Raw genomic sequence first — 16,735 nt, 5'->3', positions numbered from 1 at the left:
TATATTTGAGTTAAATCTCATTCATGCAACAGCCTTCTGGTCTTCACACTATCGGATGAGAAGTATGTCTATTAACACTTGTGGCAAGACACATGGTATAGTGCATGTACATTGTGTCAGCAGTTATTATTGAACTGGATAACGTTTTGGACACCAGTTGAGGAGCAGTCACTGTTTAGCACAGGCCTCCCATGGGATGTTTGGGCTTACAATTGGTCCTAGCAACCTAACATAAGTGAGGGCTAATCTTAATGTCTTAGCTGATTGGGCATACGAGTTGACCAGTTGCTCAGGAGTCTGTCCACCATTTCCATACTTGAACATACAGAATTCCTGCAAATTTACTACCTCTTATACATCATTGCCACATTCCTGTATTTGGGCACTAATCACACAAAGTGTGTATAGTATATGTTATCACTCATGACAGCTACCACTGACCTGCGGAATGCAAGTTGCATTATTTTCTATCCATACAAAGCATAATCATCTCTGTGTGGCACGAAGCTGCTCTGAAAGAAACAGCCAAACACTTAGCAAACAACACAACACAAGCATGAACAGGCAGTCAACATGTATATTTTATAACACACAGGTGTACTTAACTTCCATTGGTGTTGACAGACAACACAAGCATGAACAGGCAGTCAACATGTGTATTTCATGACAATAAGGTGTACTTAAACTCCATTGGTGTTGACAGACAACACAAGCATGAACAGGCAGTCAACACGTGTATTTCATGACAATCAGATGTACAGGCAGTCAACAACACAAGCATGAACAGGCAGTCAACACGTGTATTTCATGACAATCAGATGTACTTAACCTCCATGGCTGTTGACAGACAACACAAGCATGAACAGGCAGTCAACACGTGTATTTCATGACAATAAGGTGTACTTAACCTTAACCACACACAGTCAACGTGTGTATATGCACTCTCCAATGTTCCACACAGCTGAACATATTACTACTATATATTCAAGAGTATTTAAGATCAGACAGTTGTTTGGAGAGTTGATGAATAAATTATTTCATGAAAAGCCTGATTACATCCTGATCAGTGAATTATTTTCAATTACATTTGGTAATGCCTGAATGTCCAGATCAGTAGCTGATTGTGGTGTTCAATAATCACTGGCTTGCTACTGACAGCAATACAACCAGGGTTTGACTATGAAGGGAGATTTCCTTACTTCAGGCAATCACTTGCGTCTGCAGAACATAGCAGGAATAAAGGGATGTTATATTTTACAGATGACATTGCTCATATTACAAGATTTGTTGAATAAATACTGTGCAGGTTGAGTGTGTCAGCATCACGTGGCCTTGAAAACTGCAACTGACAGACTGTCACAGCTCTTGATGAGGACGCTCCTACAACAAAAGGTAGATTTCGAAACTTCACCTCAAGTGCCCAGTGTATACAGAACAACTGAAAAGAGTATGTAGCATGTGGACAGAGTATATAGGATGGGGACAGAGTATATAGAATGTGGATAACGTATATAGCATGTGGACAGAGTACATGGGATGTGGATAGTGTATATAGCATGTGGACAGAGTACATGGGATGTGGATAGTGTATATAGCATGTGGACAGAGTACATGGGATGTGGATAGCATATTTAGCATGTGGACAGAGTATGTAGCAAGTGGACAGAGTATATAGCATGTGGACAGAGTATATAGGATGTGGACAATACATGGGATGTAGATAGCATGTGGACAGTATTTAGCATGTGGACAGAGTATATAGGATGTGGATAAGGTATATAGCATGTGGACAGAGTACATGGGATGTGGATAGCGTATATAGCATGTGGACAGAGTATTTAGCATGTGGACAGTATGTAGCATGTGGACAGAGTATATAGCATGTGGACAGAGTATATAGCATGTGGACAGTATATAGCATGTGGACAGAGTATATAGCATGTGGACAGAGTATGTAGGATGTGGACAGAATGTGGACAGTATATATGATGTGGACACTATATAGGATGTGGACAGAGTACATGGGATGTGGATAGCATATTTAGCATGTGGACAGAGTATGTAGCAAGTCGACAGAGTATATAGCATGTGGACAATACATGGGATGTGGATAGCGTATATAGCATGTGGACAGAGTATTTAGCATGTGGACAGAGTATGTAGCATGTGGACAGAGTATATAGGATGTGGATAACGTATATAGCATGTGGACAGAGTACATGGGATGTGGATAGCGTGCGTATATAGCATGTGGACAGAGTATTTAGCATGTGGACAGAGTATGTAGCATGTGGACAGAGTATATAGGATGTGGATAACGTATACAGCATGTGGACAATACATGGGATGTGGACAGAATGTGGACAGAATATATAGGATGTGGACACTATATAGGATGTGGACAGTACATGGGATGTGGATAGGCGTATATAGCACGTGGACAGAGTATTTAGCATGTGGACAGAGTATGTAGCATGTGGACGGAGTATTTAGCATGTGGATAGCGTATATAGCATGTGGACAGAGTATATAGGATGTGGATAACGTATACAGCATGTGGACAACACATGGGATGTGGACAGCATATATAGCATGTGGACAGAGTACGTAGCATGTGGACAGAGTATATAGCATGTGGACAGAGTATATAGGATGTGGACAGTATATAGGATGTGGATAACGTATATAGCATGTGGACAGAGGACATGGGATGTGGATAGCGTATATAGCATGTGGACAGAGTATTTAGCATGTGGACAGAGTATATAGCATGTGGACAGAGTATATAGCATGTGGACAGAGTATGTAGCATGTCGACAGAGTATTTAGCATGTGGATAGCGTATATAGCATGTGGACAGTATATAGCATGTGGACAGAGTATGTAGCATGTGGACAGAGTATTTAGCATGTGGACAGAGTATGTAGCATGTGGATAACGTATACAGCATGTGGACAATACATGGGATGTGGACAGCATATATAGCATGTGGACAGTATTTAGCATGTGGACAGAGTACGTAGCATGTGGACAGAGTACGTAGCATGTGGACAGAGTATATAGCATGTGGACAGAGTATATAGGATGTGGACAGTATATAGGATGTGGATAACGTATACAGCATGTGGACAATACATGGGATGTGGACAGCATATATAGCATGTGGACAGAGTATTTAGCATGTGGACAGAGTACGTAGCATGTGGACAGAGTATATAGCATGTGGACAGAGTATATAGGATGTGGACAGTATATAGGATGTGGATAATGTATATAGCATGTGGACAGAGGACATGGGATGTGGATAGCGTATATAGCATGTGGACAGAGTATTTAGCATGTGGACAGAGTATATAGCATGTGGACAGAGTATATAGCATGTGGACAGAGTATGTAGCATGTCGACAGAGTATTTAGCATGTGGATAGCGTATAGAGCATGTGGACAGTATATAGCATGTGGACAGAGTATGTAGCATGTGGACAGAGTATTTAGCATGTGGACAGAGTATGTAGCATGTGGATAACGTATACAGCATGTGGACAATACATGGGATGTGGACAGCATATATAGCATGTGGACAGTATTTAGCATGTGGACAGAGTACGTAGCATGTGGACAGAGTATATAGCATGTGGACAGAGTATATAGGATGTGGACAGTATATAGGATGTGGATAACGTATATAGCATGTGGACAGAGGACATGGGATGTGGATAGCGTATATAGCATGTGGACAGAGTATTTAGCATGTGGACAGTATATAGCATGTGGACAGAGTATATAGCATGTGGACAGAGTATGTAGGATGTGGACAGAATGTGGACAGAGTATATAGGATGTGGACAGAGTATATGGGATGTGGATAGTGTATATAGCATTGGACAGAGTATATGGGATGAGGATAACGTATATAGCATGTGGACAGAGTACATGGGATGTGGATAGCGTATATAGCATGTGGACAGAGTATTTAGCATGTGGACAGTATGTAGCATGTGGACAGAGTATATAGCATGTGGACAGAGTATATAGCATGTGGACAGTATATAGCATGTGGACAGTATATAGCATGTGGACAGAGTATGTAGGATGTGGACAGAATGTGGACAGTATATATGATGTGGACAGAGTATATAGGATGTGGACAGTATATAGGATGTGGATAACGTATATAGCATGTGGACAGAGGACATGGGATGTGGATAGCGTATATAGCATGTGGACAGAGTATTTAGCATGTGGACAGAGTATATAGCATGTGGACAGAGTATGTAGGATGTGGACAGAATGTGGACAGAGTATATAGGATGTGGACAGAGTATATGGGATGTGGATAGTGTATATAGCATTGGACAGAGTATATGGGATGAGGATAACGTATATAGCATGTGGACAGAGTACATGGGATGTGGATAGCGTATATAGCATGTGGACAGTATTTATACATGACAGTATTTAGCAAGTGGACAGAGTATGTAGCATGTGGACAGAGTATATAGGACGTGGACAGAGTATATAGGATGTGGACAGTATATAGCATGTGGACAGAGTATATAGGACGTGGACAGAGTATATAGGATGTGGATATATAACGTATATAGCATGTGGACAGAGTATTTAGCATGTGGACAGAGTATATAGCATGTGGACAGAGTATATGTGGACAGATATATAGAATGTAGACATGAGTATAGGAGTATATAGGATGTGGACAGAGTACATGGGATCTAAATAGCGTATGTAGCATGTGGACAGAGTATATAGCATGTGGACAGAGTATATAGGATGTGGACAGAGTATATAGCATGTGAACAGAGTATATAGGATGTGGACAGAGTATATAGGATCTGAACAGCGTATATAGGATGTGGACAGTATATAGCATGTGGACAGAGTACATAGGATGTGGACAGCGTATATAGCATGTGGACAGAGTATATAGCATGTGGACAGAGTATATAGCATATGGACAGAGTATATAGCATGTGGACAGGGTATATAGCATGTGGACAGAGTACATAGGATGTGGACAGAGTATATAGCATGTGGACAGAGTACATAGGATGTGGACAGTGAGTGAGTGAGTTAATATTTAACGTTACATCGGCAATATTTCAGCCATATATTGACGAGGATGTGGACAGAGTATATAGCATGTTGACACAGTATATAGGACGTGGACAGAGTATATAGCATGTGGACAGAGTATATAGCATGTGTGGACAAGTATAGAGCATGGACAGAGTATATAGCATGTGGACAGAGAGTATATAGCATGTGGACAGAGTATATGTGGACATGTGAACAGAGTATATAGGATGGACAGAGAGTATGGACAGAGTATATAGCATGTGGACAGAGTATATAGGATGTGGACAGAGTATATAGCATGTGGACAGAGTATATAGGATGTGGACAGAGTATATAGCATGTGGACAGAGTATATAGCATGTGGACAGAGTATATAGCATGTGGACAGAGTATATAGGATGTGGACAGAGTATATAGCATGTGAACAGAGTATATAGCATGTGAACAGAGTATTTAGCATGTGGACAGAGTATATAGCATATGGACAGAGTATATAGCATGTAGACAGAGTACATGGGATGTGGACAGAGTATATAGGATGTGTAGAGAGTATATGGGATGTGTAGAGAGTATTTAGGATGTGTAGAGAGCATATAGGATGTGCAGTGAGTATTTAGGATGTGTAGAGAGTATATGGGATGTGTAGAGAGTATATAGGATGGGTAGAGAGTATATAGGATGGGTAGAGAGGATATGGGATGTGTAGAGAGTATATATGATGTGTAGATAGTATATACTGACTGACTGACTGAGTTTAGTTTTTAGCATGGGCAATATCACGTGAGTGAGGGACACCAGAAATGGGCTTAACACATTGTGCCCATGTGGGGAATCGAACCGGGTCTTATTGTGCGAGGAGAACCACTATAGGCTACCCATGGACAGATAGTATATAGGATGTGTAGAGAGTATATAGGATGTATACAGGATGAATGATATGGGATGTGTGAAGTATATAGGATGTGTAGAGTAGCATATAGGATGGGTAAAAGTGTATATAGGATGTGTAGAGAGCATATAGGATGTGTAAAAGAGTATATAGGATGTGGAAGAGAGTATATGGGATGTGTAGAGGTGAGGTGAGGTGAGAGTGGGTTTATAGGATGTGTGCTTGAGAATATATAGGATGTGGCCAGATGTATATGTCTGTAGGATGTTGTACTAGCCCAGACTTAAGCTGGTTTTATAGTGCTAGCCCACTGAGATACCGTGCATGATGAAGCATGAATATCCCACTCAGACACATTATACTGACTCGTGTAGACCAGTCCTTGTTGTACCCATTAATGCCCGAGCGCCAGGCAGGGACCAACAAGTGTACCATATTTTAGCGTCTTTGGTATGGAAGTATATGGGATGTGTAGACCTTCCATATCAGGATGTGTAGAGAGTATATAGGATGTGTAGAGAGAGTATATAGGGATGTGTAGAGAGTATATAGGATGTGTAGAGAGAGGGATATATATAGGATGTGTGAGAGTATATGGGATGTGTATATAGGATGTGTAGAGTATATGGGATGTGTAGAGAGTATATAGAGGATGTGTGTGTGAGAGTATTTGGGATGTGTAGAGAGTATATAGGATGTGTAGAGAGTATATAGGATGTGTAGAGAGTATATAGGATGTGTAGAGAGTATATGGGATGTGTAGAGAGTATATAGGATGTGTAGAGGGATATGGGATGTGTAAGAGAGTATATAGGATGTGTAAGAGAGTATATGGGATGTGTAGAGATATGGGATGTATATATAGGATGTGTAGAGAGTATATGGGATGTGTAGAGAGTATATAGGATGTGTAGAGAGTATATAGGATGTGTATATAGGAGAGTATATATGGGATGTGTAGAGAGTATATGGGATGTGTAGAAATATATATGTGTGATGTATATAAAAGATGTATATAGGATGTGAGGATGTGTAAGTATATAGGATGTGTAGAGAGTATATGGGATGTATATAAGAGAGTATATAGGATGTGTAGAGAGTATATAGGATGTGTAGAGACTATATAGGATGTGTAGAGTATATGGGATGTGTAGAGAGTATATAGGATGAGTAGAGAGTATATAGGATGTGTAAAGTATATGGGATGTATAATGAGAGTATATAGGATGTGTAGAGAGTATATAGGATGTGTAGAGTATATGGGATGTGTAGAGATATAGGATGTGTAAGAGTATATGGGATGTGTAAGTAGTATATGGGATGTGTAGACAGGATATAGGATGTGTAGATAGTATATAGGATGTGTAGAGTATATATAGGATGTGTAGAGAGTATATAGGATGTGTGAGAGTATATAGGATGTGTAGAGAGTATATAGGATGTGTAGAGTATATAGGATGTGTTGAAGTAAGCATATAGGATGTGTAAGGAGTATATGGGATGTGTAGAGTATATATAGGATGTGTAGAGAAGTATATAGGATGTGTTGAGAGGAGTATATAGGATGTGAAGAGAGTATATGGGATGTGTAGAAAGTATATATGGGATGTGTAGAAAGAGTATATAGGATGTGTAGAGAGTATATGGGATGTGTAAGAGAGTATATAGGATGTGTAAGAGTATATATATGGGATGTGTAGAGAGTATTTAGGATGTGTAGAGAGAAAGTATATAGGATGGTATGTGTAGAGTATATAGGATGTGTAGGAGTATATAGGATGTGTAGAGAGTATATAGGATGTGTGTAGAAGTATTTAGGATGTGTAGAGAGTATATATATAGGATGTGCAGAAGTATTTAGGATGTGTAGAGAGAAGTTTGGATGTGTAGAGAGAGTGTATGGGATGTGTAGAGAGGTATATAGGATGTGTAGAGAGTACATGGGATGTGTAGACAGGATATGGGATGTGTAGAGTATATAGGATGTGTAGAGAGTATATAGGACGTGTAGAGAGCATATAGGATGTGTAGAGAGCATATAGGATGTGTAGAGAGCATATAGGATGTGTAGAGAGTATATCAGGATGTGTGAAGAGAGTATATGGGATGTGTAGGGGTACATGGGATGTGTAGACAGGATATGGGATGTGTAGAGAGTATATAGGATGTGTAGAGAGTATATAGGACGTGTAGAGAGCATATAGGATGTGTAGAGCATATAGGGATGTGTAAAGAGAACATATAGGATGTGTAGAGAGTATATAGGATGTGTTGAGAGCATATAGGATGTGAGAAGAGTATATATGGGATGTGTAGAGAGTATATAGGATGTGTAGAGAGCATATAGAATGTGTTGAGAGCATAAATAGGATGTGAAGAGAAGTATATGGGATGTGTAGAGAGTATATGGGATGTGAGTATATGGGATGTGTAGAGAGTATATGGGATGTGTAGAGTATATAGGATGTGTAGAGTATATGGGATGTGTAGAGAAGGATGTGTAGTATATAGGATGTGTAGAGAGAAAGGATATATAGGATGAAGAGTATATAGGATGTGTAGAGGAGTATATAGGATGTGTAGAAGTATATAGGATGTGTATAGAAATATTTAGGATGTGTAAGAAGTATATGGGATGTGCAGAGAGTATTTAGGATGTGTAGAGAGAAGTTTGGATGTGTAGAGAGTGTATGGGATGTGTAGAGAGTATATGGGATGTGTAGAGAGTATATAGGATGTGTAGAGAAGTATATATAGGATGTGTAGAGAGTATATAGGATGTGTAGAGAGTATATAGGATGTGTAGAGAGTATTTAGGATGTGTAGAGAGTATATAGGATGTGTAGAGAGCATATAGGATGTGTAGAGAGTAAATAGGATGTGTAGAGAGTATATAGGATGTGTAGAGAGTATATGGGATGTGTAGAGAGTATATGGGATGTGTAGAGAGTATATAGGATGTGTAGAGAGTATATGGGATGTGTAGAGAGTATACATGATGTGTAGAGAGTATATGGGATGTGTAGAGAGTATATGGGATGTGTAGAGAGTATATAGGATGTGTAGAGAGTATATGGGATGTGTAGAGAGTATATAGGATGTATAGAGTATATAGGATGTGTAGAGAGTATATGGGATGTGTAGAGAGTATATGGGATGTAGAGAAGTATATGGGATGTGTAGAGAGGTATATATTGGATGTGTAGAAGTATATATAGGATGTGTAGAGAATATATGGGATGTGTAGAGAGTACATAGGATGTGTAGAGTATATAGGATGTGTAGAGAGTATATGGGATGTGTAGAGAGTATATGGGATGTGTAGAGAGTATATAGGATGTGTAGAGAGTATATAGGATGTGTAGAGAGTATATAGGATGTGTAGAGTATATAGGATGTGTAGAGAGTATATGGGATGTGTAGAAAGTATATGGGATGTGTAGAGAGTATATGGGATGTGTAGAGAGTATATAGGATGTGTAGAGAGTATATGGGATGTGTAGAGAGTATATGGGATGTGTAGAGAGTATACAGGATGTGTAGAGAGTATATGGGATGTGTAAAGAGTATATAGGATGTGAAGAGAGAGTATTTAGGATGTGTAGAGTATATTGGATGTGTAGAGAGTATATAGGATGTGTAGAGTATATAGGATGTGTAAAATATAGAGTATATATAGGATGTGTAGAGAGTATATAGTGTGTAGAGAGTATATAGTGTGTAGAGAGTATATAGGACGTGTAGAGTATATAGGATGTGCAGAAGTATATATGGGATGTGTAAGAGAGCATGTAGGATGTGTTGAGAGCATATAGGATGTGTAGAAGTATATAGGATGTGTAGAAAGTATATAGGATGTGTAGAGAGTATATAGGGATGTGTAGAGGAGAGTATTTAGGATGTGTAGAAATTATATGGGATGTGTAGAGAGTATATAGGATGTGTATAGAGTATATGGGATGTGTAGAAAGTATATAGGATGTGTAGAGAGTATATAGGATGTGTAGAGACTATATAGGATGTGTAGAGAGTATATAGTGTGTAGAGAGTATATAGGATGAGTAGAGAGTATATAGGATCTGTACTAGAGAGTATATGGGATGTATAGAGTATATAGGATGCGTAGAGAGTATATAGGATGTGTAGAGAGTATATGAAGAGATGTGTAGAGAGTATACAGGATGTGTAGAGAGTATATAGGATTGGCAGAGAGTATATGGGATGTGTAGAGAGTATATGGGATGTGTAAAGAGTATATAGGATGTGAAGAGTATTTAGTATGTGTAGAGAGTATATGGGATGTGTAGAGAGTATATAAGATGTGTAGAGACTATATAGGATGTGTAGAGAAGTATATAGTGTGTAGAGAGTATATAGGATGTGTAGAGTATATAGGATGTGTAGAGAGTATATGGGATGTATAGAGAGTATATATGGGATGTGTAGAGAGTATATAGGATGTGTAGGGAAGTATATGGGATGTGTAAAAAGTACATGGGATGTGTAGACAGGATATGGGATGTGTAGAGTATATAGGAAGTGTAGAGAGTATATAGGATGTGTAGAGAGCATATAGGATGTGTAGAGAACATATAGGATGTGTAGAGAGCATATATGGGATACTATGTAGAGAGTATATAGGATGTGCAGAGAGAGTATATAGGATGTGTAGAGAGCATGTAGGATGTGTTGAGAGCATATAGGATGTGTAGAGAGTATATAGGATGTGTAGAAAGTATATAGGATGTGTAGAGAGTATATAGGATGTGTAGAGAGTATTTAGGATGTGTAGAGAGAGTATATGGGATGTGTAGAGAGTATATATGTGGATGTGTAGAGAGTATATGGGATGTGTAGAGAGTATATAGGATGTGTAGAGAGTATATAGGATGTGTAGAGAGTATATAGGATGTGTAGAGAGTATATAGTGTGTAGAGAGTATATAGGATGTGTAGAGAGTATATAGGATGTGTAGAGAGTATATGGGATGTATAGAGAGTATATAGGATGTGTAGAGAGTATATAGGATGTGTAGAGAGTATATGGGATGTGTAGAGAGTATATAGGATGTGTAGAGAGTATATGGGATGTGTAGAGAGTACATGGGATGTGTAGACAGGATATGGGATGCGTAGAGAGTATATAGGATGTGTAGAGCAGTATATAGGACGTGTAGAAAAGCATATAGGATGTGTCGAGAGCATATAGGATGTGTAGAGAGCATATAGGATGTGTAGAGAGTATATAGGATGTGTTGAGAGCATATAGGATGTGAGAAAGAGAGTATATGGGATGTGTAGAGAGTATATAGGATGTGTAAGAGAGCATATAGGATGTGTTGAGAGCATAAAAGGATGTGTTGAGGAGTATATGGGATGTGTAGAGAGTATATGGGATGTGAAGAGAAGTATATGGGATGTGTAGAGAGTATATGGGATGTGTAGAGAGTATATAGGATGTGTAGGTATATGGGATGTGTAGAGAGTATTTAGGATGTGTAGAGTATATAGGATGGTAAGAGAGTATATAGGATGTGTGTAGAGTATATATGGGATGTGTAGAGTATATATAGGATGTGTAGAGAAGAATATTTAGGATGTGTAGAGAGTATATGGGATGTGTAGAGAGTATTTGGGATGTGTAGGGAGAAGTTAGGGATGTGTAGAGAGTGTATGGGATGTGTAGAGAGTATATGGGATGTGTAGAGAGTATATAGGATGTGTAGAGAGTATATAGGATGTGTAGAGAGTATATAGGATGTGTAGAGTATATAGGATGTGTAGAGAGTATTTAGGATGTGTAAAAGAGTATATGGGATGTGTAGAGAGGCATATAGGATGTGTAGAAAGTAAATGGGATGTGTAGAAGTATATAGGATGTGAAGAGTATATATGGGATGTGTAGAGAGTATTTAGGATGTGTAGAGAGTATATAGGATGTGTAGAGAGTATATGGGATGTGTAGAGAGTATACATGATGTGTAGAGAGAGTATATGGGATGTGTAGAGAGAGTATATGGGATGTGTAGAGAGTATATGGGATGTGTAGAGAGTATATAGGATGTGTAGAGAGTATATAGGATGTGTAGAGAGTATACAGGATGTGTAGAGAGTATATAGGATGTGTAGAGAGTATATAGGATGTGTAGAAGTATATAGAGAATGTGTAGAGTATTTAGGATGTGTAGAGAGTATATGGGATGTGCAGACAGTATATAGGATGTGTAGAGAGCATATAGGATGTGCAGAGAGTATATGGGATGTGTAGAGAGTATATGGGATGTGTAGAGAGTATATGGGATGTGTAGAATTATATTGGATGTGTAGAAGAGTATATAGGATGTGTAGAGAGTGTATGGGATGTGTAGAGAGTACATAGGATGTGTAGAGAGTATATAGGATGTGTAAAAGAGTATATATGGATGTGTAGAGAGTACATAGGATGTGTAGAGAGTATATAGGATGTGTAGAGAGTATATAGGATGTGTAGAGAGTATATGGGATGTGTAGAGGAGTATATATAGGATGTGTAGAGAGTATATATAGGATGTGTAGAGACTATATAGGATGTGTAGAGAGAATATGGGATGTGTAGAAATTATATGGGATGTGTAGAGAGGTATATAGGATGTGTAGAGAGTATATATAGGATGTGTAGAGAGTATATAGGATGTGTAGAGAGTATATAGGATGTGTAGAGAGTATATGGGATGTGTAGAGAGTACATGGGATGTGTAGACAGGATATGGGATGTGTAGAGAGTATATAGGATGTGTAGAGTATATATAGGGCGTGTAGAGAGCATATAGGATGTGTAGAGAGCATATAGGATGTGTAGAGGTATATATAGGATGTGTAAAGAGTATATAGGATGTGTAGAGACTATATAGGATGTGTAAGAGAGTATATAGTGTGTAGAGAGTATATAGTGTGTAGAGAGAGTATATAGGATGTGTAGAGAGTATATAGGATGTGTAGAGAGTATATAGGATGTGTAGAGAGTATATGGGATGTGTAGAGAGTATATAGGATGTGTAGAGAGTATATGGGATGTGTAGAGAGTATACATGATGTGTAGAGAGTATATGGGATGTGTAGAGAGTATATGGGATGTGTAGAGAGTATATGGGATGTGTAGAGAGTATATGGATGTGTAGAGTATATGGGATGTGTAGAGAGTATTTAGGATGTGTAGAGAGAAATGTATATAGGATGTGTAAGAGAGTACATAGGATGTGTAGAGAGTATATAGGATGTGTAGAGAGTATATGGGATGTGTAGAAAGTATATGGGATGTGTAGAGAGTATATAGGATGTGTAGAGAGTATATGGGATGTGTAGAGAGTATATGGGATGTGTAGAGAGTATATGGGATGTGTAGAGAGTATATAGGATGTGTAGAGAGTATATAGGATGTGTAGAGAGTATATAGGATGTGTAGAGGATGTGTAGAGGTATATAGGATGTGTAAGAAGTATATGGGATGTGTAAAAGAGTATATAGGATGTGTAGAGAGTATAGGATGTGTAGAGAGTATATAGGATGTGTAGAGAGTATATAGGATGTGTAGAGAGTATATGGGATGTGTAGAGAGTATATAGGATGTGTAGAGTATATAGGATGTGTGTAGAGAGTATATATAGGATGTGTAGAGAGTATATATGATGTGTAGAGAGTATATGGGATGTGTAGAGAGTATATGGGATGTGTAGAGATATGGGATGTGTAGAGTATATAGGATGTGTAGAGAGTATATAGGATGTGTAGAGAGTATATAGGGATGTGTAGAGAGTATATGGGATGTGTAGAAGAGTATATAGGATGTGTAGAGAGTATATAGGATGTGTAGAGAGTATATAGGATGTGTAGAGAAGTATATAGGATGTGTAAGAGAGTATATAGGATGTGTAGAGAGTATATAGGATGTGTAGAGTATATGGGATGTGTAGAGAGTATATGGGATGTGTAGAGAGTATATAGGATGTGTAAGAGAGTATATGGGATGTGTAGAAAGTATATATGTGGATGTGTAAGAAGTATATATGGGATGTGTAGAGAGTATATAGGATGTGTAGAAGTATATATGGGATGTGTAGAGAGTATATAGGATGTGTAGAGTATATAGGATGTATATATATAGGATGTGTAGAGAGTATATGGGATGTGTAGAGAGTATATGGGATGTGTAGAGAGTATATAGGATGTGTAGAGAGTATATAGGATGTGTAGAGAGTATATAGGATGTGTAGAGAGTATATAGGATGTGTAGAGAGTATATGGGATGTGTAGAGAGTATATATAGGAGGTGTAGTAGAGTATATAGGGATGTGTAGAGAGTATATAGGATGTGTAGAGTATATAGGATGTGTAGAAAGTATATAGGATGTGTAGAGAGTATATGGGATGTGTAGAAATATATAGGATGTGTAGAAGAGTATATGGGATGTGTAGAGAGTATATGGGATGTGTATATGGGATGTGTAGAGAGTATATAGGATGTGTAAGAGAGTATATATAGGATGTGTAGAGAGTATATGGGATGTGTAGAGAGTATATAAGATGTGTAGAAGAGTATATAGGATGTGTAAGAGTATATAGGATGTGTAGAGAGTATATAGGATGTGTAGAGAGGTATATAGGATGTGTAGAGAGTATATAGGATGTGTAGAGAGTATATAGGGATGTGTAGAGAGTATATAGGATGTGTAGAGAGTATATATGGGATGTGTAAGAGAGTATATGGGATGTGTGAGAGGATATATGGGATGTGTAGAGAGTATATAGGAAGTGTATATATAGGATGTGTAGAGTATATAGGATGTGTAGAGAAGTATATAGGATGTGTAGAAGAGAGTATATAGGATGTGTAGAGTATATAGGATGTGTAGAGAGTATATAGGATGTGTAGAGAGAGTATATGGGATGTGTAGAGAGTATATAGGATGTGTAGAGAGTATATAGGATGTGTAGAGAGTATATAGGATGTGTAAGAGAGTATATAGGATGTGTAAGAGAGTATATAGGATGTGTAGAGAGTATATGGGATGTGTAGAGAGTATATAGGATGTGTAGAGAGTATATAGGATGTGTAGAGAGTATATAGGATGTGTAGAGAGTATATAGGATGTGTAGAGAGTATATGGGATGTGTAGAGAGTATATAGGATGTGTAGAGAGTATATAGGATGTGTAGAGAGTATATAGGATGTGTAGAGAGTATATGGGATGTGTAGAGAGTATATAGGATGTGTAGAGAGTATATAGGATGTGTAGAGAGTATATAGGATGTGTAGAGAGTATATAGGATGTGTAGAGTATATAGGATGTGTAGAGAGTATATGGGATGTGTAGAAGGATATAGGATGTGTAGAGAGTATATAGGATGTGTAGAGAGTATATAGGATGTGTAGAGAGTATATGTGTAGAGAGTATATAGGATGTGTAGAGAGTATATGGGATGTGTAGAGAGTATATAGGATGTGTAGAGAGTATATAGGATGTGTAAGAGTATATAGGATGTGTAGAGAGTATATAGGATGTGTAGAGAGTATATAGGATGTGTAGAGAGTATATAGGATGTGTAGAGAGTATATGGGATGTGTAGAGTATATGGGATGTGTAGAGAGTATATAGGATGTGTAGAGAGTATATAGGATGTGTAGGATGTGTAGAGATGTGTATATATAGGATGTGTAGAGAGTATATAGGATGTATATAGGATGTGTAGAGAGTATATAGGATGTGTAAGAGTATATAGGATGTGTAGAGAGTATATAGGATGTGTAAGAGAGTATATAGGATGTGTAGAGAGTATATAGGATGTGTAGAGAGTATATAGGATGTGTAGAGAGTATATAGGATGTGTAGAGAGTATATAGGATGTGTAGAGAGTATATAGGATGTGTAGAGAGTATATGGGATGTGTAGAGAGTATATAGGATGTGTAGAGAGTATATAGGATGTGTAGAGAGTATTTAGGATGTGTAAAGAGTATATGGGATGTGTAGAGAGTATATAGGATGTGTAGAGAGTATATGGGATGTGTAGAGAGTATATAGGATGTGTAGAGAGTATATGGGATGTGTAGAGAGTATATAGGATGTGTAGAGAGTATATAGGATGTGTAGAGAGTATATGGGATGTGTAGAGAGTATATAGGATGTGTAGAGAGGATATATGGGATGTGTAGAGTATATGGGATGTGTAGAGAGTATATAGGATGTGTAGAGAGTATATAGGATGTGTAGAGTATATAGGATGTGTAGAGAGTATATAGGATGTGTAGAAGAGTATATAGGGATGTGTAGAGAGTATATAGGATGTGTAGAGAGTATATGGGATGTGTAGAGAGTATATAGGATGTGTAGAGAGTATATAGGATGTGTAGAGAGTATATAGGATGTGTAGAGAGTATATAGGATGTGTAGAGGTATATGGGATGTGTAAGAAGCATATTTAGGATGTGTAAGAGTATATAGGATGTGTAGAGAGTATATATAGGATGTGTAGAAGTATATGGGATGTGTAAGAGATATATATAGGATGTGTAGAGAGTATATAGGATGTGTAGAGTATATAGGATGTGTAGAGAGTATATGGGATGTGTAGAGAGTATATAGGATGTGTAGAGAGTATATAGGATGTGTAGAATATGGGATGTGTATATATAGATGTGTAGAGAGTATATAGGATGTGGAGTATAGGATGTGTAGAGAGTATATAGGATGTGTAGAGAGTATATAGGATGTGTAGAG

At 38.0% G+C, this 16,735-nt stretch overlaps 1 protein-coding gene across 2 annotated transcripts in view; it reads right to left on the bottom strand.

Moving 5' to 3' along the window:
* Window positions 1-563: 563 nt before the first annotated feature.
* The window catches only part of LOC124252822 (ragulator complex protein LAMTOR5-like), a 28,286-nt gene continuing 12,114 nt past the window's right edge, over window positions 564-16,735 (bottom strand). The window contains exons 4-5 of one of the 2 annotated variants that reach the window (XR_006892036.1): window positions 830-1,380; window positions 564-685 (exon numbers count right to left, since the gene is read on the bottom strand). Coding sequence is in view for 1 of the 2 variants with exons in the window: in XM_046686499.1 (XP_046542455.1) it covers window positions 1,323-1,380 (58 nt within the window). In the remaining variant the exon portion in view is untranslated. Of the gene's footprint in view, window positions 686-786; window positions 1,381-16,735 lie in introns of those variants that run through there. The other variant, XM_046686499.1, reaches the window with a different exon arrangement.

The sequence above is a fragment of the Haliotis rubra genome, unplaced genomic scaffold (assembly GCF_003918875.1).
Source record: "Haliotis rubra isolate DU_JTF1 unplaced genomic scaffold, ASM391887v1 Scf526, whole genome shotgun sequence".
NCBI lineage: Eukaryota > Metazoa > Mollusca > Gastropoda > Lepetellida > Haliotidae > Haliotis > Haliotis rubra.
The sequence above is the reverse complement of the archived record's forward strand: the minus strand, read 5'-3'. Positions and strand labels throughout refer to the sequence as shown.